General features: G+C 38.1%; 2 protein-coding genes across 3 annotated transcripts in view; one reads left to right on the forward strand and one right to left on the reverse strand.

Annotated features, from left to right (window-relative positions):
- Positions 1 to 6,981, forward strand: part of LOC143297725 (uncharacterized) — a 21,454-nt gene extending 14,473 nt beyond the window's left edge. For both annotated transcript variants that reach the window (XM_076610152.1, XM_076610162.1), the window contains exons 8-11: positions 378 to 508; positions 1,010 to 1,086; positions 2,227 to 2,351; positions 4,068 to 6,981. In XM_076610152.1, the coding sequence (XP_076466267.1) occupies positions 378 to 508; positions 1,010 to 1,086; positions 2,227 to 2,351; positions 4,068 to 4,258 (524 nt within the window). In that variant the 3' untranslated portion in view covers positions 4,259 to 6,981. The remainder of the gene's footprint in view (positions 1 to 377; positions 509 to 1,009; positions 1,087 to 2,226; positions 2,352 to 4,067) is intronic.
- Positions 6,873 to 26,441, reverse strand: LOC143297715 (DNA-directed RNA polymerase II subunit RPB2). Its single transcript, XM_076610138.1, has 24 exons — positions 26,271 to 26,441; positions 22,239 to 22,465; positions 21,064 to 21,176; positions 20,076 to 20,332; positions 19,184 to 19,305; positions 18,458 to 18,622; positions 17,918 to 18,114; positions 17,399 to 17,518; positions 16,801 to 16,987; positions 16,314 to 16,457; positions 15,869 to 16,008; positions 15,310 to 15,421; positions 14,822 to 14,976; positions 14,222 to 14,423; positions 13,594 to 13,762; positions 13,080 to 13,176; positions 12,384 to 12,478; positions 11,708 to 11,829; positions 11,206 to 11,286; positions 10,599 to 10,736; positions 10,022 to 10,243; positions 9,490 to 9,650; positions 8,845 to 9,040; positions 6,873 to 8,171 (listed from the first exon to the last, which is right to left on the reverse strand). The coding sequence occupies exons 1-24, from the start codon at positions 26,287 to 26,289 to the stop codon at positions 8,082 to 8,084; spliced, it is 3,531 nt and encodes a 1,176-aa protein (XP_076466253.1). The 5' UTR covers positions 26,290 to 26,441; the 3' UTR covers positions 6,873 to 8,081.
- Positions 26,442 to 26,448: the final 7 nt, after the last annotated feature.

The following is a 26,448-nucleotide window of genomic DNA, read 5'->3' on the forward strand; positions in this document are numbered from 1 at the left end:
AATGGGGTTGAGCCAGATTTATGCAGGACAATTTATCCCTAAGCATTCTGTGTGTTTCATCTGCAAAACATCTTTTTAAAATGTTTGATGTGATTATAGTATTAATACCAAAAGGAAGATAGTGTAAGCCCTTTTGGAAGGTGTAATTTCCAATGAACAATGAACCATGACACTTCCATAACTGTGGTTAGTGTGAAGAGTCATTGGGGCTGTGCAGAGAACTGTTCAAGATTCTTCCAGGTCTGTCAACTGTGTCACAGCCTTGGTTTCTGCAGATGGTTTTCCTGTCCATTCTGCAGTGTTGTCAGTGGAGTCCCCTCCATAAACACTGTTGACCTGTGGCAAATGATCATGGATGCTGCTTTTCTTTACGGCAGGTCGTGACCCATCCACAGATCTGCGTGGTACAGGAATGCTAGGCTTGGTTCAACTGGTGAACTTTCTGCAGGAGGATGCAACCTCCCAGCTGGCAAGGGATCTCTACAAACTGTCCCTTCACCCCACTCAGGTCAGGTTATTTTATCTTTAAAGTCCATGTTGAATTATTATTCATTGAAACTTAAGGGTTCTGTTCAGGCAGGATTATTGTGCACTAAAAAAATTCCCATAAACTGTTTGTTCATGCCACCCATGTAAGATTATTGTATTATTCTGTGGATTCTGACTTTAATATTTTGTCAGATATCATTTGTTTTTATTTAGTATACAGTTACTGGTCATGAGATGTGCATGACCGAAGTTGTTCAAAGTATAGAAATGATTACTTGTCAATGGTCATTGGTATACATGTGCAGGATAATCAGTTTTTCTTGGTATAAGAGTGAGTACTTTGTTAGTGTGTGCAGGACAGTAACTTGAGTAAGTTTTTTTGATACAGAAATGAGTACTAGTCAATGGTCATTGGTTTAAATGTGGGTAATGGATTTGCTTCTGTATCTTTTGTTTGTCCATCAGTAATGAAGAAAAGAAGACGAGACTTGGACTTAATGTAATTCTTTTTTTCCTCCAGAATTTTCCATTTTGTGTCATGTGCATCAACATATCCCGCATCACTTTGCAAGCTCTTCGTGATGGTGTGTTGAACAGGTTAGACATTTATTAGAAATATCACAGTTTTTAAAAAAAAAGTTGCTTTACTTCAGATTCTGTTTGCTGACATATTGTCATCTGATCATACAGACTTTTTGTGTGTGGCATTAAACTGTCGTATCTGTGCTGTATTTTCAATAATTGTGAATTTATTTTTCACCATAACTGTCACAGTGGAATAAAAGAACTGTTTCTAATTAATAATCTAATTTGTCCTTGGCATTGTTTCGTTTATATTTTGGAGCTGTGTCAAAGGTTTAGACCTTACTTGCATTAAAGTTAAAAACAACAACAAAAAAACCCAAGCAGATTTACATCAAATTACTTTTGGGGGAAAAAAGTTGGAGCAGTCATGGATGGGTAACTAGTTGCAGCAGTCATGGATGGGTAACTAGTTGCAGCAGTCATGGATGGGTAACTAGTTGCAGCAGTCATGGATGGGTAACTAGTTGGAGCAGTCATGGATGGGTAACTAGTTGCAGCAGTCATGGATGGGTAACTAGTTGCAGCAGTCATGGATGGGTAACTAGTTGGGGCAGTCATGGATGGGTAACTAGTTGGGGCAGTCATGGATGGGTAACTAGTTGCAGCAGTCATGGATGGGTAACTAGTTGGGGCAGTCATGGATGGGTAACTAGTTGCAGCAGTCATGGATGGGTAACTAGTTGGGGCAGTCATGGATGGGTAACTAGTTGGGGCAGTCATGGATGGGTAAGGGGTAGTCATGGATGGGTAACTAGTTGCAGCAGTCATGGATGGGTAACTAGTTGGGGCAGTCATGGATGGGTAAGGGGTAGTCATGGATGGGTAACTAGTTGGGGCAGTCATGGATGGGTAAGGGGTAGTCATGGATGGGTAACTAGTTGGGGCAGTCATGGATGGGTAAATAGTTGCAGCAGTCATGGATGGGTAACTAGTTGCAGTAGTCATGGATGGGTAACTAGTTGCAGCAGTCATGGATGGGTAACTAGTTGCAGCAGTCATGGATGGGTAACTAGTTGCAGCAGTCATGGATGGGTAACTAGTTGCAGCAGTCATGGATGGGTAACTAGTTGGAGCAGTCATGGATGGGTAACTAGTTGGAGCAGTCATGGATGGATACAAAGCATTCAGTGTGAATGGTTTGTGTGGCATTAGGGAGTGCAACAGCCAGAAGAAAGTGATGCCTGTGGTGAACCAGTTCTATGCCGGCACTCTGCTCTACCTCTACAGGGTGTGGCAAAAAGGGAAGACCATCAGCGACTCTGGCTTTGTCATCAGAGGTCAGTGCTGTTTCACACACTTCACCCATGCTCCTTTTGTCATTAGAGGTAACTGGAAATCTGTTCATACACATACCGATATGTAACACACTATTGCAGTATAAAAAAACTGTAATGCACAGATACGCGTAGAACAAAGTTTCTTCATCTGTTTGTGTATCAAAAACATATAAAAATTATCATGCACAGATATGCTTGTAAATTTACTTCATCGGCATGTGTATCAGAAATACATTTCTAGTAACTAAGTAAGACAACTTGAAGCAATGCACAGGCATTTGCAATGCAAAACAAGAGAGGCAAGGCCTTCAAGACTCACTTGTGATACACAATACGTTAAATACGTACGATACGTTAAAATGTGTTCTGTATTTGTTATTATAAAGCCACGGGTTGAAAAAAAAAGAAAAAAAGAAAAAAGCCCTGAAGGCAGATTCGAACCCTGCGTGTTTGGGTGAGAAGAAACTGTTTTACTCAATACACTATTGTGGCTCCTTAACTGACGTTAAAAAAATTAACATTTAAACATGCTTTTTTAAGGGCGATAAATCAGTTGCGGTATTCGCAGTGAGAACGCTGTTTAAATCATATTATTCTGGTGTATCTTGGGCATTCAAAAAATCTTTAAGGACAATAAAGAATTCTTTTTAAGTCTGCGGTAAAGGAGACGTGGCTATCGCCGCAATCACACTGCAACATTTAGCCATTTTCTCTGGATCTAGATAGATGTACAAGTTTAGTTACACCCGCCGGGAATGTACGATTCAATTTCTCTTTTATGTTCATTCTAGTTTTATAGTTTTAAAGTTGATTTGAAAATTGAGTATTTTGTTAAACTAATAACATGTAGAGCCAAGTACAAGTCTCACACCAACATCCACTGACTTCTACAATATTGTAACTAAAAAAAGAAGCCAGATTATATGCAAAATGAATTTACTGTTATATATATATATTTTTTTTTATTCTCTAAACTTGGCACTTTGATCTGATATTCTGACACAGCATCAAGAGCAGTCATTTTTTGTTCAAACAGGAGCTTCTTTTGCATATAATCTGGATTCTTTTTAATTTTTTTTTTTGTGTGCCCATCCCAGAGGTGCAATATTGTTTTAAACAAGATGACTGGAAAGAACTGAATTTTTTCTATCTAGTTGGGTCACGGTATGTGTAATTAAACCTATTTTTATGCCAAAGTTGGTGTCAACTGACAAACTATTTGCAGAGAAAATAGCAATGTTAAAGTTTACCACGGACACACAGACACAGACAACTGAACACGGGGTTAAAACATACTCACTTTGTTTACACAAGTGAGTCAAAAAGCATTTTATCACTGCCTTTCCCCAACACTTTTGACCAGTCATAAAATTCTGCTGCCATTTTCATCAGATTTCTCATTGTGTAGAGATGCCGTGGCAGAATCGGTTGGGCACTGGTACTTCTTCCAGTGTTTACCACTGCTCAGGATTTGAGGCGGTTTTAGCATTTCAGCACATTACTCCATTTTCTTCACTCCACGGTCCACTTGCGTGTGAATGGGAACAGGATTTCAGCTTGGAAAGTTACAGCGTTGGAAGGAGAGGGTTGGGCCCTGCCTAACAATGCCAAGGTCTGGTCACAGACAATGTAACTATGTCAGTTCACTGCCCCCTTGGTGTATGGGACCTTGAACCTTTTTTCAATACTTTATCCATGTTTTTGCTGTGTTGGCAGATGTTGAAAACCGGGCCAAGAAACAGTCCAAGGATGTGTTCAAAGACTTGCAAGCCTACATTGCCGGCCAGAAGGCAGCAGCAGAGGGAATGATGTTTGCCCAGGGAAACAGCAGTGGCAAGAGGGATGACAATGTGAACTTCTTCAATGTTGTGAAATCTGAAACCAAGACTGCAGCTGAACTGTACTGATATTTTGTTAACTTTAGGAAGCCGACTTAAAATTTTTTTTCAACAGTTTCTGTGAACTAACATATTTTTGAATGTGGTATCTGGGAGCTCCAAATCCAATCCACCTTTCTTTGCCTTCCCTTTGAACCTTGTAAATAATGTGGCATTCAGGTGAAAAAAAGACATGTGCTTTACATTCACAACCACAACCTTTTCAATGATAAATTACATTGTTTTAATTTTGTTGTTATTGTACATTGTGTTCATTGTTGTGATGCTGTTTTGTTTAGTTGTTTAAAGAAATGAAAGTTACTGAATTACTGTACATAGATATTTTATTATAACTTTTGCATTGTGTGATTTGTTTAAATGGCATTTTCTGTGAAAAACTTTAAAAAAAAAGTTTTTGTGATAAGAGTGAAACATTCCATGTCCAGAATGAAGGGTTTTACATACAAACTGATGTGCTTTCACTGTTTTAGCTCTCATATGATTATGTATCCTTACTTTAACAGTCTTATACACACGCTTTAGTTTAACTGTCAAATTTTCAAGTTTTGTAAATTATATGTTTATTCACAGGTCACATGCTATGAACATAGGGTGTTGTTTTTGTAGTCTGGAATCAAATCTGGACCATGTGAATTCTTTCTGCATTTGCCTGCAGATGAGGCAGTCATTTTGTTTCACATCAGATTCTACCATTATCAAAATTTGTGGCATGTTAACTAATAAAAGGCAGCAGTGTAGGTCAGTGATATGTTTGGGAACTTTTGGTTAGTTTGTTATTAACTTATTAAAATCATAAATACATTAACTACATTTTTGAATGCTGATAAAAAAAGGGAAAGAAAAGTGATGGAATCAGTATTTTGCTCAGCCACATTAACGGCTTAACTCGGGTCTTTTTCTGACTTGGGTCTGTGACTGAACATTAGTCCTTTTTCACCATCCTGTTTTTCCACCATGACCAGAGAGCTGATGCACACAGTGAAGAAAAGATTGGGCGGATACTAAAAATATCAAGATTATAAATCGGATTTTTCTTGATCCAGCAACAGTGTATATATGGTATTATTTATTAAGTATCTAAAAGATATGCCAGTGAAGTCAGCTGACTTTTTATAAAAAAAAACAAACCAACCCAGACTGACATATTTCTCTAAGTTTAAAGTTGGAATTTAGATTAATTAAAAAATAAATCTTTTATTAATATCAAAATGTTTTGTTTTTTTAACAGGAGATATCATTTTATACTGAATTAAGTGTGGGTCTGCAACTTCAAACAAAATGAAAACAAATTATTAGTGTTATGTATTACAGTATATGATTACCATTTGTGTCACCACATCACATATTTACAGGCTAAATTCGTCCTAAATGTAGCCTGAGATCTCATGTCATCCAGGAATTGAAGAACATACTCATTCTCCACTGCAAGTCATTTGTGTGTAAACAAAATTACCGAATTTGTGTTGTCTCACACCAACATCCATTGATTTCTACAGTATTGTAACCAGTGAAGTGCAATACACATCAGTAGAAAGGAAAAAAAAGGAAACATTTCTGCTGATTTTACTGGAACTAAGATCTACATTCACAGGCTTGGTGAAATGTTCTGATCATGTTTGGATTGATGCTTTAACATCAACATTCACTATCAGGGCATTCATTAGACTTGAGTAATACTGTGTACATACATTATGTAATAAAGTATTTGATGTTCCAGTGATTATAAGCTTACTTAATTTTTTTCTTTAAGTTTTATCTTTAAATTATCATTTAAAGTTCACCTTAAATAAAACTGTTTTAGAATTTTTTAACAGGAGAGATTATTTAAAATCAACCAATGTAGGCCTGTAAACATATTGCACACACACACACACACTTTATTTTCTCTTCTTCAGTGTTCACAAGCTGCAGCTCCTCTAGGATCATGAAGTGAACTTTCATGCTGGAAATATTTGTTTCTATATAACCTATCAAACACTAACATGAATTACCAGATTTTAAGCATTTGATCTTCTTTGTGTATATATCCTACGAACAATAGCACTAGTACAGTAGTAGGTGGGAACATGCTGATTTGGGAGATTGGAAAATTAATCTGCACCGTTAACTTATCAGGACTCGGGGATCAAATTACAGACCCCCATGGAGAAAATATAACACTATCTGGCTGCTGCACCAATCTATTAATCAAATTCTAAAATCTCCACATTTTTCTTGATAATATGTAGCAGTTTCCACAACACGTCAACAGGTAAAAGATTTCTTTGCAAGCCAAATGACTATTGTTTAACAGATTATCAGTGATCAGGTCTTTATGTCCAACAAGCAAGAGCAAAATATTCTGGTTATGATCAATCATTTAATGTGAGCTAAAATATGAGCATGTTGCTTCAAGTAATCTCCAAGCCTTAATGCAATATTGTGATAATTGTTGCAGAAATGTTGTGATCATACATATCTTTTGAACTGTGTTGTTGAACAAGCTGTAATACAATCAGCAATTTGAAGTTTTTGTTTCCTGTGTTATGAAATGTGTTGAGAGATCTCTCTTAAAAAACAGCATAATCACTTTCTGAAAACAATCCTTCAACAATCTCACAAGGTGAAAGAGAAAAAACCATCATTTTCAGAACACTGTCATTTACTGTGAACACAGCACTGTACATACCCACACATTCATAACACGTTCATCTGCATATATACAAACAGCAAGTCATTACCCACACATTCATTTGCATACATACAAACAGCAAGTCATTACCCACTCATTCATAACACATTCATTTGCATACATACAAACAGCAAGTCATTACCCACACATTCATAACACATTCATTTGCATACATACAGCAAGTCATTACCCACACATTCTTAACAATCATTTGCATACATACAAACAGCAAGTCATTACCCACACATTCATAACAATCATTTGCATACATACAAACAGCAAGTCATTACCCACACATTCATCTGCATATATACAAACAGCAAGTCATGCACTTGAGTCAATCCATTCACTTATTACATTTACAGGCACTGAAAAGAATGTGGAAAATGAGCATTGTCAAACCAGACAAGCTCAAGAAGTGATATATATATACCACATGTGTGAACATACCATCACTGGTAGTAAATCATATCTCTAGTCTATAAATGCCTACGAACAGGTGTTGTAGACATGAATACTGTGCATCACTGTTGTCAATTCTAATGTTTCATATATTTGAACTGATTCTCGCACAAAACATACACAAATACACATTCTTTCAAGACTTTGAAACATCTTCTCTAGTGACAGATTTTCGAAAGATAATCTGAATCAACAACACATTCTTTCTTTCTAGAATCAAGCTCAATTTGATGTTCTTCTCCTTAACTTTTCACCTTATATCTTCCACAATAAGCTAAGTTCTGATCATTTCAACAAAAAGATTCTGTAGCAGTGGATGAACACAACATTCTCCATCTTCACAAGTGTGGCACCCAGAAGTACCTTGGACATGCATCACCCTGGAAAAGGGTAAAATGGGGTAGGGTGGGTGGAATCCTCAGAACTGAATCCATCTGCATTTGTTGTAATGACTGCGGTCCACCAAAAATCCTCAGAACTGAATCAAGTCTGCATTTGTTGAAATGACTGCAGTCCACCAAAATCCACAGAAATGAATCCATCCACAGAACTGAATCACATGCAGCTGTAATTATTGCAGTCCACTAAAATCCACAGATCTCTTGCACACCCAGTTGTTGCAATGACTGCAGTCCACCACAGAAAATCCACACAGAATGATGATTCACACTGTCAGCACGGTCTGACTTGTCAGGTTCTTCACAATACCATCATCCTGGGCACAATGCTCATGGCCATCAGCTCTTGGAACAGAAGCTTGCAGGCATACGGAATGCGGATCTGGGATATCTGCAACATGACAATGAAGGCACCGATAAAGATAGACGATATTTGCTCCTCACATAAATATTCTTTTCGCAATCTAGGCATCTGTTACATTTTCTGGTCATGCCATAAAGAGAAGGTTCTGGAGATAGATGTTGGAGGAATGGAAAATCATGTTACATTCAAACATACTCATGTAAATCTAAGAAGCTTAGTATTTTCTGTAATGGATCTGATCACACATGCACATGATTAAGTAACACTGACTGATGTGAGAATGAATTTTCTGGAATATTCAGAATGGTCAACTGGTTAAAAAATCAAAAGGAGGAAAACCCACCAGCTGACATTACGGTTAGAATGAAATGCAATAAGGTTGTATTTAATACAAATGAACAGATATTACAAATGACTGAACAGCTAGAATGAGGAAAGTTAGCAAGCTTACAACTATATATCGTCAGTGGTTAAACGTGACCTGACTGGTCAGGCATCTGCTTGGCAGATGTGGTGTAGCGTGTATGGATTTGACCGGACGCAGTGACGCCCCCTTGAGCTACTGATACTGACTTTAATGCTCTCACGTATCCATTCAAAAATATCTAAAAAACAGGACTTTATTTCATTCATGGCTGCTGCCATGCAAGCCCCTTAACTATTCAGCCGTATCACTGAGGCAGAAGTGAAATAGACAAACCTGTGTCTTGTTTTTGCAGCTGCGGCATTCAAAGGTCTGGTTGCGCAGGTTGGCAATAGCGATGAGACCACAAAGGTTGCAGACGTGCACTCGGTAGGGGTCAGAGGCCTCAAAGAGACGTTCCCTCAGGAACTGGGCAGCACCGTGAGCAATCTGACAATCACGCTCCATCTCTCCAAAACGGAGACCTCCATCACTGAAAATACAACAGACAGGACAGTTATAGTGTGAATACAACAACAGAACGGGCATGTTAGACTAAGATGTCCATCTAACGAACGAGGAGGAGGAATGAGCTTGTTAGTATTTCACAGGAGGTATACAAAAAGCTGATTCCAGACAATGCCGTAAACTGTTTCTTATACAAATAAACAATTAACTGGTTCATTTGGCAGATGCTGCTATATGAACTGTCAAATGGAATGGATTTATACTCCAATACTCACTCCCTTGAACAGCACAATTTCACAAAATCAGGAACCAAGACCCGAACAATTTGACCTAAACAGGCTACAGGGTACAAGCTGATACTGATAAGAAAAATACTGTGACTGAAGCATATCAGCGTAATGTACACCCTAATGACCAGCAGCGATCTGTAATCGATTTAATCAATAGATATTGAACTGTATGGCAGCAACTGACCGTGATCTGCCCTCCATGGGCTGTCGGTTGAGGATCTGGACAGGGCCACGTGCCCGAGAGTGGATCTTGTCATCCACCATATGCTTCAAACGCTGGTAGTAGGTGGGTCCCAGGAACACCTGAGCATTCAGCTTGCGTCCAGTGAAGCCATTGTACAGCACCTGTTGCCACAAATATTACAGCTCATCAGCAATGAAACAACATTTGCAGCTGTGAACAATTAAATGTGAGTATCAATGAATTTTGTTATTTTCCTGAATCAGCAAACCAGTGACACGAATCTCATAGCATTGGTAACAGAAATTGAAGCTTGATGCAAGATGTGACACAATCAGCCAACAAATATTTCATAGTCAAGTGCACTGTCACATGAAATCATACATAAAATTAACTTATCTGTGTTGATAACTTTTCTCCTATTACAGCTGAAAGCAAGAATCTTATATCTTATGTTTCTCAACCAAACTGAGATCGACTCTGCAGCTAAATATAGACCATAAAGCATAGACTGTCACAAATACAGAAAACTGACCTCGTTTCCTCTCAAGTTGTAGCCATACTGCTGAAGCAGCTTGGAGATCTTCTGCACGTTGACGGTGTCATTGAAGGGAGTGGCATCACCAATCTCACCCTTGTTGGCCGCCACCTTGCCTTGCAGGCACTCGATCAAGTGACCAATGGTCATACGGGATGGGATGGCGTGAGGGTTGATGATGATGTCTGGGGTGATGCCTTCACATGTGAATGGCATGTCCTGGGAACACAAAATACAGTATATTATATACATATATGTAAAAGGATCCAATAGTAGTGTAAATATCTAAGTGACAAGACAAAATGGCCAGAATCTGGGAAATATACAATAAAATTACGCTCTAAATTTCTGTACATTCAACCCAATTATCAGCTGTAGAACTCACAAAACTTTTACACATTTGAGTCAAATAAGAGTAAATGATAGACCAGAAAACAGAAAACATAAATTATGCTCTAAATTTCTGTACATTCAACCCAATTATCAGCTGTAGAACTCACAAAACTTTTTCGTATTTGAGCCAAATAAGAGTAAATGATAGACCAGAAAACAGAAAAACAAACACCATTCTCACCTCCTGTCTGTACATGATACCACAGGTTCCCTTCTGTCCGTGACGACTGGCAAACTTGTCCCCAATCTGTGGGGTCTTCACTGTGCGTACACGGATCTTGCAGAACTTGTAGCCCTCATGGTTGATGGTGATCATCACCTGTGGGGAAAGGACACATTTGTATCAAAATGCCCATCTAGCTCTAAAGTTGTATAAATACCTGCTTCTGCTTAAAAACCATTCTCATTAAGTTCATTTTTGGGATTATACACTTCATCTAATTTTTTGGAGGTTATACTTTTAATCTTACATCCAGTATATACGACAAAATTATCTTCATTTAAAAGAAAACTCGGACAAAAATTTGTCTAAAATTTTTAAACCAAGAAAAAGTGTGAAATCAAATAGATCTTGGTTCTGCAGCTTAAAAACTCACAGACTCATCAAAACAGCCACCATATAAAATGAATCCTCAATATAAACTAGGAAATGTATGAACAGTGGGAGTCCAGTTAATCCTAAATCACATTCTTTCTCCATTGTTAACTTGTTTTCACAGTTTTGGGGGTAATGGATAGCCAAAATAATAACCACTAAAGTCGCACACAAAGCAGAAATAAGTTAATACCTGATCGACAATGCCGGTTTCACTGCGTCTCATGAACACACTGGCGTCTCGTTTGGCGAATCGCTTGGCTGTCACTTCAAGCTGGACAAAGCAACAAAGAACAAAGTGTAAGAATTGAGCAAAAAGATACTGAAGACATTTTGTTTTCGATAGTATGACTTAACAAGTCTATCTAACATCAAAATTATCATAAATCAAGTTAACACAATGCTTCCCGAGTTGCCTACCATTAAAGACAGTGAGGTGAAACTGGCCTGTTTCTACTGCAGTATTTTCTATTACACATATACATGCAATACTTAAACACAGTGGCAATAATTTTACAGATGTTTCAGGAAAATTTATGTTTATAGATTCATTCATACATAAATACACAATATTAAAAACAATATCAAAGGGCAGGACTGATACTGCCTTTACGTTGGGACCCCACAGACACCACGATCACATCCCCAAGAAGGGAGAGGGGTTACCAAACAAAAAAAGTGAATGGCGCACATACCTCATCTTCATTGGCAGGCAGCGTCAATGTTTTGCCAATGAGCACATCATCACCGGACACACGGGTACCAGGGGCGATGATTCCATCCTCATCCAGCTTGTCATAGATGGCAGGGCGCATACCTGTTTACAGTTAACCATGTTCTTTCAATAGGCTGTGTGTGTGTGTGTGTGTGTGTGTGTATGTGTGTATGCATGCGCACATGAACACATGCCCACATCCATGTCTGTGTGCATTTGTTTGTGCGTGTGCGAGTGTGTCTTGAAAGTTTGAGAAGAAAAGCTAGGGCTAAAGAACAGGAGAAAAGAGAAAAGACAAAAGAAAGAAGAGAGGTAAAAGATGCAGGAAAGGAGAGAGCAGAAAGAGAATAACAATGCTGATGCAAGCAGGACAAGAAAACCGGAGATGAGGGAGCAAGGGACGCAAGGAGAGGAACAGACAAGGAAAAAACATTTTTGTAACAAGATGAAAGACAGTAAACTCAAGCAAGGATTCCACTTTTAAGTTTGATAAGGTCAGTCACTGACATTATGAATTGCAACCATCATGTACTCACAATTTCAGGGGTATTCAAAATATTAGTAGCAATTTCATCCAAATTTGATTTTTTTCCTCTTAATTTTTTTTAAAGGGGAAGACTGGAGGGGTTATAAACATACATGATCTTCATACTGACCTTGCACAGTTTCTCTGGTTGGTTTCTCAAAAATTTCCTCCTGATCCAAGCCTTTCTTGGATTCAGAATCCTTGTAGGATCGGAAGAAAAAGGATCTGAAAGCAAAGGCAACCGAGTCAATAAATCAACTAAAGGCAAAGATTTTGCACTGCATTTTGAGAAAACATATTCATGAACAGAGAAAATAACCTTTTGTGCAACCGCTTGCACAACCGCTATTCATAAAGAAATACCATAACTGCTGTACCGCTTTCATTATATCCATTGATATATGGAAACACATCATAGAACATTTCAGTCAACGTATCAAACTTTACCTTACATTACTGTCTGCCACCCCTACCCCTTCTTTCCCTGTGCATGAAACTGTCAGATTCCACTTTATTGCACAGAAGTTTACAAGGGATCCTTTCGAAAGAATATTCTGCAATACAATGTTAAGTTCTGCCATTAAACTAAAAACAACCATAACAAAAATCTTGGGCAGCAAAACAAAGATTCATTTTTCACTTGGATGATGAACTGCATGTTATACATCAAGAATAACATATCTCTATGCACATGTCTTCCCTCCTCTCACGAGCCCATTCCTCACCTATCTGCTACAAACAAGATGCTACAGACAAAAATCTCCAAACACGTCAGATTATATCAGATATTGTGGAAGCAAAAATGAAAAGCAGTGGCATGACTCACCTGAAGAATCCTCTGTCAATGGCTGAGTAGTTGAGGATGACAGAATCTTCCTGGTTGTACCCTGTGTAGCTGGCAATGGCCACGATGGAGTTGATACCTATCATCAAACCGTCACTTTGATCATAGGTACAGAGAAAAACTTTTGTTTCATGAAAGCATGTGGTTTCGAAAAAAAGAAAAAGATAAAAATCAGTTCTAATTTTTTTCATATGTGTGTGTGTGTGTGCATACGTGTGTACATGCATATCAGTGTGTACAAGAGAGTAAGTGTTCATGAGCAAGCATATATGCACATTTTCCTTATGGAATGCTTTTCCATATTCCTTTTGATAAAAATTCTGGTAAAATTGTCAGTTTTACTAGAGTGTGCCTTTTTAAAAGTACAGAGAAAAACAAAAACCAAACAAGAAACTATCAATTAATCGATGAATCAGAAACCCAGTCCGTCTATTACACAAACAGATCAATGTAATTGCACCAAAACCAGCTAAACTGAGCACAAGAGGAGACTGACCTGCAGGAAGTTCTCTGAAGCGCAGGTACTCCATGGACCTCGTGGTGACCAGAGGTTTCTGGGGGTAGAAGAGGCCATGGGCCAGGGTGTCCATGCGCACATGGTAGTTGGTGATGTACACACCCATGGCTTGTTTGCCCATAGCTGACTGGTAGGTGTTACGAGGGGACTGTTAACAAAAGCACAGACAGAACACACTTAGTAAACAAAGCTTTAAAAAATCTCCACTGAGCAAGAATTGATTATGTCCCCTGACTCACTCCTGGTTTACTGATCTGGATGATGTATAAGTATATCAAGTCGTAGAATGTTCATGCAAAAGATAATGAACAAATTTAGTCAACGTGAATTTGCTTGTGTGTACATGGAGGAAGGGCACAAAGGAGTGTGAAAGAGAAAGTGTGCTGTAAATTATACATGTGCATGAATGTGTGTGTGTGTGTGTGTGACATCCCTGACTGAATGACATAGGAAATGAATAATGGAGCGCATAAAGGCAGCTGTCAGTTGGCTCTATCCATGCAGACAGCCTGTTTTTCAAATGACTGTGTCTGTAGAGTGCTCAGAGCTTATCTGCCCAAGGACAGGTGTTAAAAAAAAAAAAAAAAAAAAAATCAATGAAAATTACCTGATTGTGATCAGGGAATGGAATGATGGAGGCACACACTCCCAGGATCATGGCAGGGTGGATCTCGCAGTGAGTGTAGGTGGAGCAGTAGGCCGACTCCTTGTCCTCCACCAGGTCATCTGGGGTCATTGCCAACATGATGGTCTCCTCCTCCAGGGGGTCAATGTACTCCACCACACTGCTGGACACCAGGTCCTGCCAGCTGGACACACGTCACAACATGCATCACCTCTTTGCCACATGCTACTGTCACCAAAAGCACTGGAATACTTCTCTGTTACACACCTCAACTACTTGCTTAGTATGAGCAAGTGTACCCCATGCAGTTTGTTTGTCTTTCAGCTTCATGGCTTTTTTAAGTCGACAAGACAAGAGGCAGTCTCAGAGAGTAATGGAGATGAGTATGTCTGAAGAAGTAATTTGTTGATACAACGTAAGTTTAAAAAATTTTTTTTCTATCTGAACATGTGAAAGACACTACCCAAGATATCTGTAAGTCTTGTAGCATTTCTCAGAAAATCTATTCTGTAAAATATAGCACTTCACTACAGCAGACACAAGTAATCCCTAGAATAAATCCAAGAAGGGAACTTGACATACCTGTAATTATTGTACTCTCTCTCCTTCAGCTGCTGGATGTGACTTTTCTTCAGCAGCAGTTTCTGGTTTTCCACAATCAACAGAGGACGGCAGATTCGACCAGCGTCAGTGTAGATTCTGATCTCCCTGTCCTGGAAGTCTCGGATCATGGACACCTGTCACATCCACAATTTAGTCTATGTAAATTTTGGCCAGGAAAAGCAAAATCATATGCAACAATAAAACAAATAAGGGGAAATCAATTTCTATATTGCAAGAAAACAATGCTGCATACACAACAACAAAAAAACTAATGAAAGAGGAAAATCTGGTACGTTTTTCAAAAAAACATTACAAACAGAAAACACAAGAAAAAGGAGCAGCCGTAGTTCTCTCATTTTCTCCGCATAGGCGGATAGTAGTTTGCACAGGACAGGAATGTCAGACCCCTGCCGGAGTCTGCACTAGTTGGGTCACGGTTAAGTATGTGTAATCAAAATGGAACTCACTTCTGACACGATGATGTCCATCTCGCGTCGCAGTTTTCTGAGAGTGGTCATCAGCTGGTCTGGATCCCGATGGATACCCACCCAACAGCCATTCACAAAAATCTTTGTGGTGCTGCAAATGTAACATATCACGTGCATCATTCATGCTACATTATAAGCATTAAAAAATATACACATACAAATCTATATACAAGAACTAAGTATTCTTCCAAGTTAAAACACACACACACAAGGAATAGGAATTCTCCCAAGATGTTTCTTTGACTTCTAATTGATGCGTATAACACAGACTTCTTCCCACTCCATATCTTTTAAGAGCAGCATGTCTTTCCTTTCTTCCAGTGCTTCTTTTCAGCATTTCTTCTCATCATTCATTATCAAGCATATCTGAACAAAATGATCCCCAGCAATGCATAGAACAATGCTTTCAAAATGTAAGGCAAACATGTTTTTAGTTGTGAAAGTCTCTGACTTAATACTGTAAACACTGATATCAATAAACAAGACAAAAAACAAACAACAAAAAACACGAATCAACAGGCCAGCTGTGGTAACATACTCGGCAATGGCAGATGGCGTGACCTCCTCCAAGTTCTCCATGCTCCACTCCTCCAAGAACTCCAGGATGGGTGAAGGTTGTGAGCCCACGGAGATGTAGGCCATCAGTGCCAGGTTCTTCACCAGTCCTACAGCTGCTCCCTAACACACACATAAATCACCACCATTATCATAGGTTGGCTTGAAAAAGATAACAGCGAAGTCAGGAAACATTACTCATTTTCAGTATGCTTTTATTTTTGTACAAAGTTTTCGAAGATAACAGAGAAGTCAGGAAACATTACTCATTTTCAGTATGCTGTTATTTTTGTACAAAATTTTGAAATACAGAAACTGAGTGACCATCTTTCCGATTTTATCCCAGCAACTAGAGTGCCCTTCCCATTAAGTGAATGACACTAGTTTTGGTTCATTCCTTGTCAAACACAACCATGATCCACGCTTACCTCTGGTGTTTCTGCAGGACAGATCATGCCCCACAGTGTGTTGTGCAGCTGACGAGGACGAGCCAGCTTGCCATCTCGTCCAATGGGAGAATTCAGTCTTCGCAAGTGAGACAGTGTGGATGCAAATGTCAGTCGATTCAACACCTGGCAACGAAAATTGGAATAGGGTGTCAGCACTTTTCCACAGAAATGAATCATTGAGTGTGCATGAAAAGTTTAACAACTGCCAACACATTTCAATAAATAACAAAGCAGGAATAAAAATTGTAACTGTATGTACACTACTTCATTATCAAACTGATCAATAAATGGAATGTATATGTGATTGAATACTGACAACATGAGAAAAAAATGTTAGCATCCACATGTATGTGAACGCATCAGCTCTAGCGCACAAGAAACATGCAAAACAACACAGGTAAGGGAAACCCACTTTGACACACATATATCTCAGCTCTAACTGCCAGAAAGAAGGAAAGCCTCCCACCTGTGAGACTCCAGCCCTGGCCTGATGGGCTTTCTTCTGATCTCCCCAGTTGCCTGTGGCCAGAGAGTACTTCAGGCCATCAGTGATGATGCGTGTCTTGATGGCCAGCTCCATGTTAAAGTCCTTGCCGCGGTCAATGAACTTCTGGGCGTACATGCGCACCTCCTTCATCAGGTTACGGAACAGCCTGTTCAGTTTGCAAACACAGCAAATGTAAAGCATACTGGAACTATTTATGTCATACATGTACATGAACTCTATGATCACTAATCGTGGAGAAATTTAGTGACAGATAATGAAATATCCAATTCTTTAACTGTCTCAATATTTCTAAAACAACAAAAACAATTCTTCAGAGTTACTGTCATAAAATTTGAAGTCATATTTTTCTCTATTATACACTAAAAACTACACCTTGCAAATGTTTTTGTAGCCATGTTTCTTTCCATGCAGTTTCATGACTTGGGTATGAGACATCTTTGAGAAAATGTAGTAGATAACAGAATGCATAACACAGGGTGTGAAACATAATAATCCCTTTTCTGTAAGATAATTGGATGGACAGAAACATTCAGACAAAAAAAAGAGTCCCACTGACCCTCTGAAGAGGAAGGCGAGCAGAGGTCCTGCCAAATCCAGACGCTTGTTGCCGTAGTGATCTCGGTCATCCACCTCTCTGCGTCCCAGTGCAGCCAACAGCAAACGGTGCACCATGTAGCTGAAACACACCTCCTGCATGTACTCTTCACTTCTCAGGGGAGCTATAGCTATGGTCATCACCAAATAGAACACAAATACCACTGCCAGCTGACCTAGTTTTGTGTAGCTAAAAATTCTAGATATTCCAGAGAGCCAGCTATAGATGGAGACAAAAAAAGAGAAGAGAAGAGTAGTGACAGAGAGAGGGGGTGGGTGGGTGGGTGAGAGAGAGAGAGAGAGAGAGAGAGAGAGAGTTAAAAAACAATAACAACTGCACTAATTTCCATTTGTAAATTCTTGCAATGAATATCTTAGTAAATTAGAATAATGATAATAATACTAATCATTAATAGAAAAGGAAGAGGTTGAGAACACACACAATATGACTGCAGGTACCAGAAAAAAAAAAAAGACTCACCCAAGAAAGTATGCCTTTTTGGTTTCACAGAATTCGCTGACACCCACATGAGGCAACATTTCTTTCTGCAGAATTTCTCTGGCGTACTTGATACGCTTTTCTTTGGTGACACCTGGCCGTGCTCCTCTGGCACCGATAAAGTTCAGAGCCACCCCCTGTTCCTGGATCACGAAAGCTTCATCCAAAGAAGGTTTCACCTGTAACATCAGGAATAAATCAGAAGTTATGACATGTACATGCATGTATGTGGATTGCACAAATATCTAAAAAGAAAAAGAAGAAGAAGAAAAAAAAGAGCGGCAATTACTGACACTGAAAAACTTATAACCTTATCATAATTCTTAATAAGTTTAAGAAGAATAAGAAGAAAACTGAAGGATAAGCATGCTTTTTAAAAGCTTCAGAAAACACACACATAAAAGAGAGAGAGAGAGAGACAGAGAGAGAGAGAGAGAGAGAAAACACAAACAAAAAACAACAACAACAACAAAAAAACACACAAAAAAATCCCACAGCCAAACATGTGTAATCTTCACTGACCATTTCCATCATCTCTGGGTCATCAAAGTCATAGATGATGTGTTCCAGAATATCCCTGTCAGACACGAAGCCCAGAGCACGGAACACAATGATGATGGGGATCTCCTGCTTGATGTAGGGGAGGATGGCAATAATGCGCTGACCAATGGCACTCTTCTTGGCTCCCTGCAACACAGAACACATTTCCCTTGATGAAAGTGGCTGATATCAAACACAAGCACAGTATCTGTAACATATAGTCAGAGACTAAAGTGGACTGGTCTGTATATACTAAAATATTTTCTCTAAATGGAAGGCCAAGTGATTTTCTGTCTTGTCACATGCTCAAAAAAGAGACACATATGGTCCTCATTCAAATACAAACTGCGTTAGAATTATTATTATGTTAAAATCATGATGATCATGTAAACATTCCATGACCAAAATATATTTTGTTTTGTTCAAGTTTTTCAATTAATAAATATGAAATGATTTTTTCCAATAGAGAAGAAGATGCAAGACTACCATAACCAAAATTTGCACAGATCGCATTTACTGATTAAGTACATACCTTTTCCTTTTTTTCAGAAAAACAAAACAAAAAAAACAAACCCCAACAGTGTAAGATTTTATTATCATTAAATCAAGACCACAACAGAACGATAACAAAACATAAGCCTCATAATGTTGACTCTGTAGTATCATATCAACTATTCAAGTAAACACAGGAAAAGTAAGATCACTTACACCACCACCTCTAGCCATCATGTTGACCCACATGGTGCTTGTGGGACGCGAGGAATGCTCCAGGCAGGATCGGATCTCTGTCTTGAAGGCATACTTGGAGTCCTTCTGCTGGAATACGTACACTGAAACAAACATTGAAGATTTTCTTTTAAATATCTTTTCCTAGTTATTATTATTATTATTTTTTCATATTTCATCATACAACTGACTGTGGTAACAAAATGATAAATGGTGGAACACTTAACATGTCACCTTTTCAATGAATTTATGAATTATAAACTGATCCTTTCATCCCTAATGCATTGTGCAAAACTGCCAGTATATGTATGGCACTGGAAAGCAATATGGCCAGTACATTGTAGAAAACAGAATACAAATCTAAAGTAAAACTGCTAGAGCAAAAATCAACAACAAACAAACAAAAAACACACATATCCCAGATCTTCAACCCCCTGAGTGCTGCACGATGGAAATTTCCGTCTCCTTATGGTGTGGAGAAAAAAAAAAGAAGAAAAAAAAAAGCCAGACCCATGACAGAAATTTTCACCAGCGTCTTTGTAGGAAAGTTCCTATTACAAAATCATTAATTTTATGTGAAACTGTCAGAACTGGATAATCTTTTAATTTTCCTTTCAGAGAAGTATTGGTCATGTATATTTTCCTTTAGCATGATTACCCCACGTGACCAAAATATCCCTTGGCAAATAATTGGCACTGAAAGGGTTAATACTTATGCTCATAAATTTTGTGGAGCACATCTGTAAATCTGATGCCCACACGCCATCTGAATAAAATATGAGTGAAATTAATGTTCCATTTGCCCATCATCATTTACTGAAACTTGACTTAGTTTTATCTACTGATATACTGCATTATATATCCATTCACGAACCTGTGTTGATGGCCATCTTTTCCTGTGCAATCAGCACTTTCTCTGAGCCGTTGATGATGAAATAACCACCAGGGTCCAAAGGACACTCATTCAATTCTGTCAAATCACGATCTGTCAGGCCGTTGAGAAGGCAGTAGGTTGAACGCAACATGATTGGGATCTTCCCAATGTATGTCTTCTGGTGCATTGTCTCCACTGGGTCCTCCCCTTCCTTGATCACTGTCTTTTTGATGTCCACGTACAGTGGAGCAGAGTACCTATTTCAACACACAGCAGGACATTCAATAAAATGCAAACACAAGTAGCTGACTTGGTAAGTCAATGCTCACTGGTTTAAAGAAAACAATTCTTTACAGTATTAGTATTACAAGCATTTACGCCTAATCTTGAAACCAAATCCTAGGCGTTTACAAATAGAACACATATGTAAATATCAAAAAAGATAAATTGAACACAAGATACCAAACATCACTGAAAACTATTCATCCACCCCACCCCCACACAATACACAGAAACACAGGCACACGCACACACACACAAGTCATAGCACACAGTCATAAATAATACACAATCAAAAATACTACCAACAAATTCTGAAACTATCAAAACTCACTCACTCACTCACAAATACTCATTTTAGTTCACACTGGAAACGAATGAGCTGTTGAGAATTAATCAGGAGGGGAAAAGGTGGGTCTTCAGACTGGATTTGAAAGATTGCAGCAAAAATGAGTGATGGAGTGGCTGAGGAAGTTGATTCCAAAGAAAGGGGGCTTGGTATGAAAAACTGGTTGGCCATACGTTATCCATGTAATCACATTATTATTGAGCTACTTTTGAACAAAGAGCACACATTTTCTGGTACACTTAACAAAAACAAGAACTGATGCACAATGTATGGTAAAAAATAGTCACTGTAAAGTGTAAAATGCATAATATCAAAGTGTTAATACACCCATTTCCTTTCCAGTGGAATTTTGCAACTTACGTCAGATTCCTCAAACGAGCTTCGTTTGGCATCAGAGGACTTGGTACACCATCCTTTTCCCAATGTGTTGGTTTTGACAGATAAATCTGCTCGAACTTCAGCACATAGCGAGGCTGAAAAGACAAGAAAACACAAGTTAGATTTCACATCACAAATTCAGTGAATATGACACAAAGTGCTGAAAACTGAAATCCAGACTGATAAAAATTAGTTTGATCAATTAATTTAACTCCCTTATTAAATGTCAGCATATTCCTTGCTTTTCATTCAACTCATCTGCGTAGATGTTCATCCTGGTAGAACAATAAAAGAACTTTTGCCCGACTCTTGCCACTCTTATCACTTCTCTTTTGTCTACTTTCCCAAGGAATCCTTAGATGATCTCATTCCAGTGGCCAGTAAATTACACACAATACACTGGAAAAAAGAGAGGGAGAGAGAGAGAGAGAGAGAGAGAGAGAGAGAGAGAGAGAGAGAGAGAGAAGAAAATCACATGAGGTGTCTGAATCAGGGAATGTTTTGCTTTATAACAAACAGTGAAAAAATGCATTGACCATCTTTTCAGCATACGTTCTCCAATTTGTTCACCAGGGTTCGAATTCAGCGGGTGCCTTGGTTTCGCTTGGACATGCAAATTTTTTGTCGAGAGCGTCCAGTTGGCACTCAAAAATTGATAGAGGCGAAAGAAAATTAATGAAAAGACACACCAAGAAAACAAGCTCGAATACAAATGACTGAAATGTAAAGTGACGTCTGCTGCAGCTTGCTTCGTGGAGCAGCATCTTTGTGCATGCACAATCAGATGTTGACATTCATGGTGTATTAACGACAAACAATGTTTCCCATCTTCAATGTTAAAAGAAAGGCTCCCAAAACAGAGACGAAAGCTCAGGATGACAAAAAGAATAAACAGCAGGAGTACGAATCAAAGTGCCAGCGAGTGCACAATAAAGCCTGGCAGAAAGACTTTCCTTGGCACATTTCATTATGCTGGCACCCAAAACCACAACTGGGCATTCAAATGTTTTGACCAGAGTGCCTGACTGGAACTTTAAAAAAAAAAAGAAAAAAAGGGGGGTTAAATTCCAACCCTGTTCACAATATATATATACATATACACATATGCTGCATTCAGAAGCGTCAATGAACTAAAAGTAATGAACTCTGTGACTTACCGGTGTTTCCACTTGACCTGTGGTATGCTGAGCCTCAGCCTGAAGGTCAATGGGTGGAGCATCTTCAACAATGCGCTGCACTGACATCTGAATAAATTCATCGAAGGAGTCCAGCTGCTGGCGAACAAGACCTTTCTCATCAAAATAGGAGCTGATGACGATCCAGCAGGCTTCCTGCCACAATTCTGTGGTGACATCATCGTTTCCATCGTCAGCATCAAACATCTCTGTCAACAGAACAAAAAAAAACACCCACATCAGATATGAAAATATATTGAATCTTCTTTAAAAAAATTCTTTTATCATAAACCCTCCTTTCCATTTCTTGGAAATCACAGTCTCAGCACCACACATGGACTCACTCACTCATTGATTTGACTGAGAATAGTTCAGATGCTATCTTACGGTACTGTCTACAACAACTTCTTATTGACAGCTTCATGTTACCAGACAACATTATCCTCAAACAGCTGATTTCATACTGGCTGAGCGGCGTTCCATGCAGCTGTCTTCCTGTTTACAGTAGTCACTATTGTGGAAAGACTGCTTCTGCTGAGCTCAAACTTGTTTGTTTTGTCATGGTATTGTGTCCAAGACATTGGAATGATGAAGAAAATGTTTAAAGAAGCTTAAATAAAGGTTTGAAATCATTCATTCTTTACAGAAACATAATAAATAAATTTCTTAAGAAATCCATACCCAAAGACAACAAACTCAAAAAGTAAATCATGCTGAAAAATATATATGGTCCAGTGAATCACTGAGCACCTAAAGTCCTTTTTCCCTGTGTAGTTTCAATCTGAGAAATGTCCAAAATAAAATTTGGGGAGCTAAATCAATCTGTCTCCTTTAGTTTAATTATTTTTAAAAGTAAGAAAACACTTAATTTTCAACAGTACATCACTCATTCACTGTCCATGAAAATGATGCAGACAGGCTTATTTGCTTATGATGCTGATGCTTGACTGATCTTGGATCTGATACAGCATTGTGTTAGACAAAGGAGAGAGGAGGGGATGGACAAGACTTTTGCTACAAACTCTGGTCAATAAAGTGCTATCATATGCACACACAAAAAAGACCAAAAATCGAAAATAGAAGCATGTTCTGCCAGTCTCTCAAATGCTTTTGTTGCTTGAAATTTCGGAGAGCCAATCAACTTCGAGAGCACAGATCATGTGATGCACTTCTCTAAGTCATGTAAGCACGGAACTTTCCAGCGGTCTATTTAGAAAAAGTGATTTTTTGGTGTTCTATGGATTCCAAGTTAATTTCTCCATAGGAAGCAAGCCATAACTGATAACATTAGTAAATGTGCACTCTTATATAAAGTTAATCAAAAATAAAAGAAAAGAAAAGGTCCAAATTGATAGGCAAAAGGCAGGTTGACAAAGCCTAAAAGCAGTGATACTTGATATGATACATGACTGATATGGTGAGGGACAGTCGCTTCAAGCGGTGAGCCTCAGGATAGCTCGGTTAGGCGGAAAGCAGCCAACAGTAACAACAATACTAACAACAATATGAAATTATTGTCTTGTCTTCAGTTTCTCCAGTTTTAGATTTATGTGTGCGTGAGAATGACTGGTGCGAAAGCGCTTTGATTTGTCTATGCACAAGATTCAGCGCTATATAAATACCATTATTATCATTATTACGAGTTTTTACTAACATTTTTTAAAGTTATATGTGATTTAACTACCAATGTGAGTTTTTTGTGAGTGAAAGCTTAAAAACAAAGTACTATAACTGAATCCTGAGTGAGAAGATTGACGCTAATGTTTATCATTTATGTCGATCATTATCATGATTTTGACTAAAAGTAAAACCATATTTTTTGCTGCAACTCATCAAAAGCAACAACAAAAGTATGCTTGAGAGAATGGGGAATTAAAAAAAAGTCCACACACAAGAATTCTCATGAAATATCAATGTGAATTGTAAACCTAGTTTTCAATAACATTAAAAAAACAAAAAAAAAAACAACAAAAAAAAAAAAAAAAAAAAGTCCTAAAATATTTTGGAAATATGTACAAGAAAAAACGAAACTTTGTACAGGAATAGGGCTACTGAAAAAAGAAGATGGAAGCTTTGGAGAAAACAATCTTGAAAAAGCAGAAACACTTAATAAATTCTTTGAAAGTGTGCATACTAAAGGGACCTTGACAAATTTACCCGACCTTTGAGAAAGCTCCAGGTTGGGAAACGTTAATATTTGTGACTTGAAGAGTCACTCCACTGGCAGTAGAAAAGAAGCTGCATGCCTTAGACCCCTACAAAGCACAAGGACCAGACAAAATACCCTCAAGAATATTAAAGGAACTGAGCAGAGAGTTAGCTCTTCCTTTGAGTACGATTTATAATAAGTCACTTGAATCTGCTTGCCTACCAAAAGATTGGAAAATGGCTGAGGTAACAGCTATATATAAAAATGGGTCAAAACATGAACCAGGAAACTACAGACCAGTGAGCTTGACTTGTATTGTGTGTAAGATCTTGGAGTCCTTTATCACAATATCAGGGATGCTATTGTATCACACATGACAACAAACAGTCTGTATGCAGACTGTCAGTGTCAACATGGTTTTAGACAGAGAAGATAGTGTACAACACAGCTCCTAGAAGTAATTGATGATCTCACAAAAATAATAGATATGGGTAAACCTGCAGACATAATTTATTTAGACTTTAGAAAAGCATTTGACTCTGTACCACATCAAAGACTTTTATTAAAATTAGCTTCATATGGTATTACTGGAAGCATACTGAACTGGACAAAAAACTTCTTGTTAAAAAGAATACAGGTAGTTAGAATTGGAGAAAAAATGTCAACAAATGAAACTGTTGTTTGTGGTATACCACAAGGTAGCATACTTGCTAACTTGGCCCAGTGCTTTTTACAATATACGTAAATGACCTTCCTGAAAGTATAGAAAGCAAATGCAAAATATTTGCAGATGATACTAAACTTAAGCACAAAATAATACTACACTACAAAAGGACTTATATAACTTACAGGACTAGACTATCTATATAATCTATATTTTAACGTATCAAAGTGTAAAGTAATGCACATGGGAAGGAAAATCCAGAAAACAAATACCATATGATAATAGAAGACACCACACAGACATGAAAAAATGCCAAAGTGAGAAAGACCTTGGCATAATTTTTTATAATAAATAAACTATCATTTGACATACATATATACAGAATATTATTAATAAAGCCAACCAGATGATAGGAATAATTAAGAGAACATTTACTTCTTTTGATAAAGATATATTTCTTAAACTGTATAAAGCATTGGTTAGATCACGAGTGGAATATGGTAATATTGTGTGGCACCCATAGCTATAGAAAGGGACATGCAGCTAGCCAGAGAACAGGGTAGAAAGGGTACAAAGAAGAGCAACTAAGTTATTAAAAGAATGCAAATCTATGAGCTATCAACAGAGACTTATATATTTAAATCTGCATTCATTAAAGTGTAGAAGGCTAAGAGGGGATTTAATAGAAATATACAAAATGTTAAATTGCTATAATGAAGTCAATGTGAATATGTTTAGAATGTCAGATTTTAAGTGTACGAGAAATTCAATGATCAAAATTTGTAAAGAGCACTGTAAATTACGTGTTATAGTAACCAAAGGAAAAAAATCATTAGCTAATAGAATTGCACAAATATGGAATGCACTACCTATCGAAACTAAACTTGCACAAAATACTAATGTGTTCAAAAATCTTGTCATGAACATCAATGTGAAAGAAAAATTTATGGACTTTGACGAGTGAATAACAGTACGTGTAAAAGAAAACATATATGTATCCCACTAATAAAAGGACACCGAAACTGAAGGGGACAAAATAAAGGCCGTGAGGCCTAGGCAGTCAAATGCCAGTCCCTACACTAGTACTACTACTACTGGATGGCAGTCAACACAATGGTCGCCATGTTTCCACATGTGACGAGAACGCAATATTCAAAACGGGGACGCATGCAAACAACAAAATACAATACAAGAACGTTACCTTCTTCTTGGTTATACATGTTGGTTTATGGATCTGCTCCAATTTCTTGTGTAGAAAAAAAAATCTGGGAAACTTGAATATTCCTTCTTTAACAATGCGGGAGGACTTGAATATTCCTTCTTTGTCAATGCGGGAGGTAGAGCTAACCAGCTTGCGTCCGTCTCTGTCGAATCCGAGG

Source organism: Babylonia areolata, chromosome 2 (assembly GCF_041734735.1).
Source record: "Babylonia areolata isolate BAREFJ2019XMU chromosome 2, ASM4173473v1, whole genome shotgun sequence".
NCBI lineage: Eukaryota > Metazoa > Mollusca > Gastropoda > Neogastropoda > Buccinidae > Babylonia > Babylonia areolata.

Excerpts from the sequence above, each read along its gene's own strand:
- LOC143297715 (XM_076610138.1), bottom strand. Across the intron at positions 10,244-10,598 it reads GTATCATGTACAGACAGGAG|GACATGCCATTCACATGTGA; the intron begins GTGAGAATGGTG and ends TTGTGTTCCCAG. Across the intron at positions 9,041-9,489 it reads CCCATGGAGGGCAGATCACG|TGATGGAGGTCTCCGTTTTG; the intron begins GTCAGTTGCTGC and ends TTGTATTTTCAG.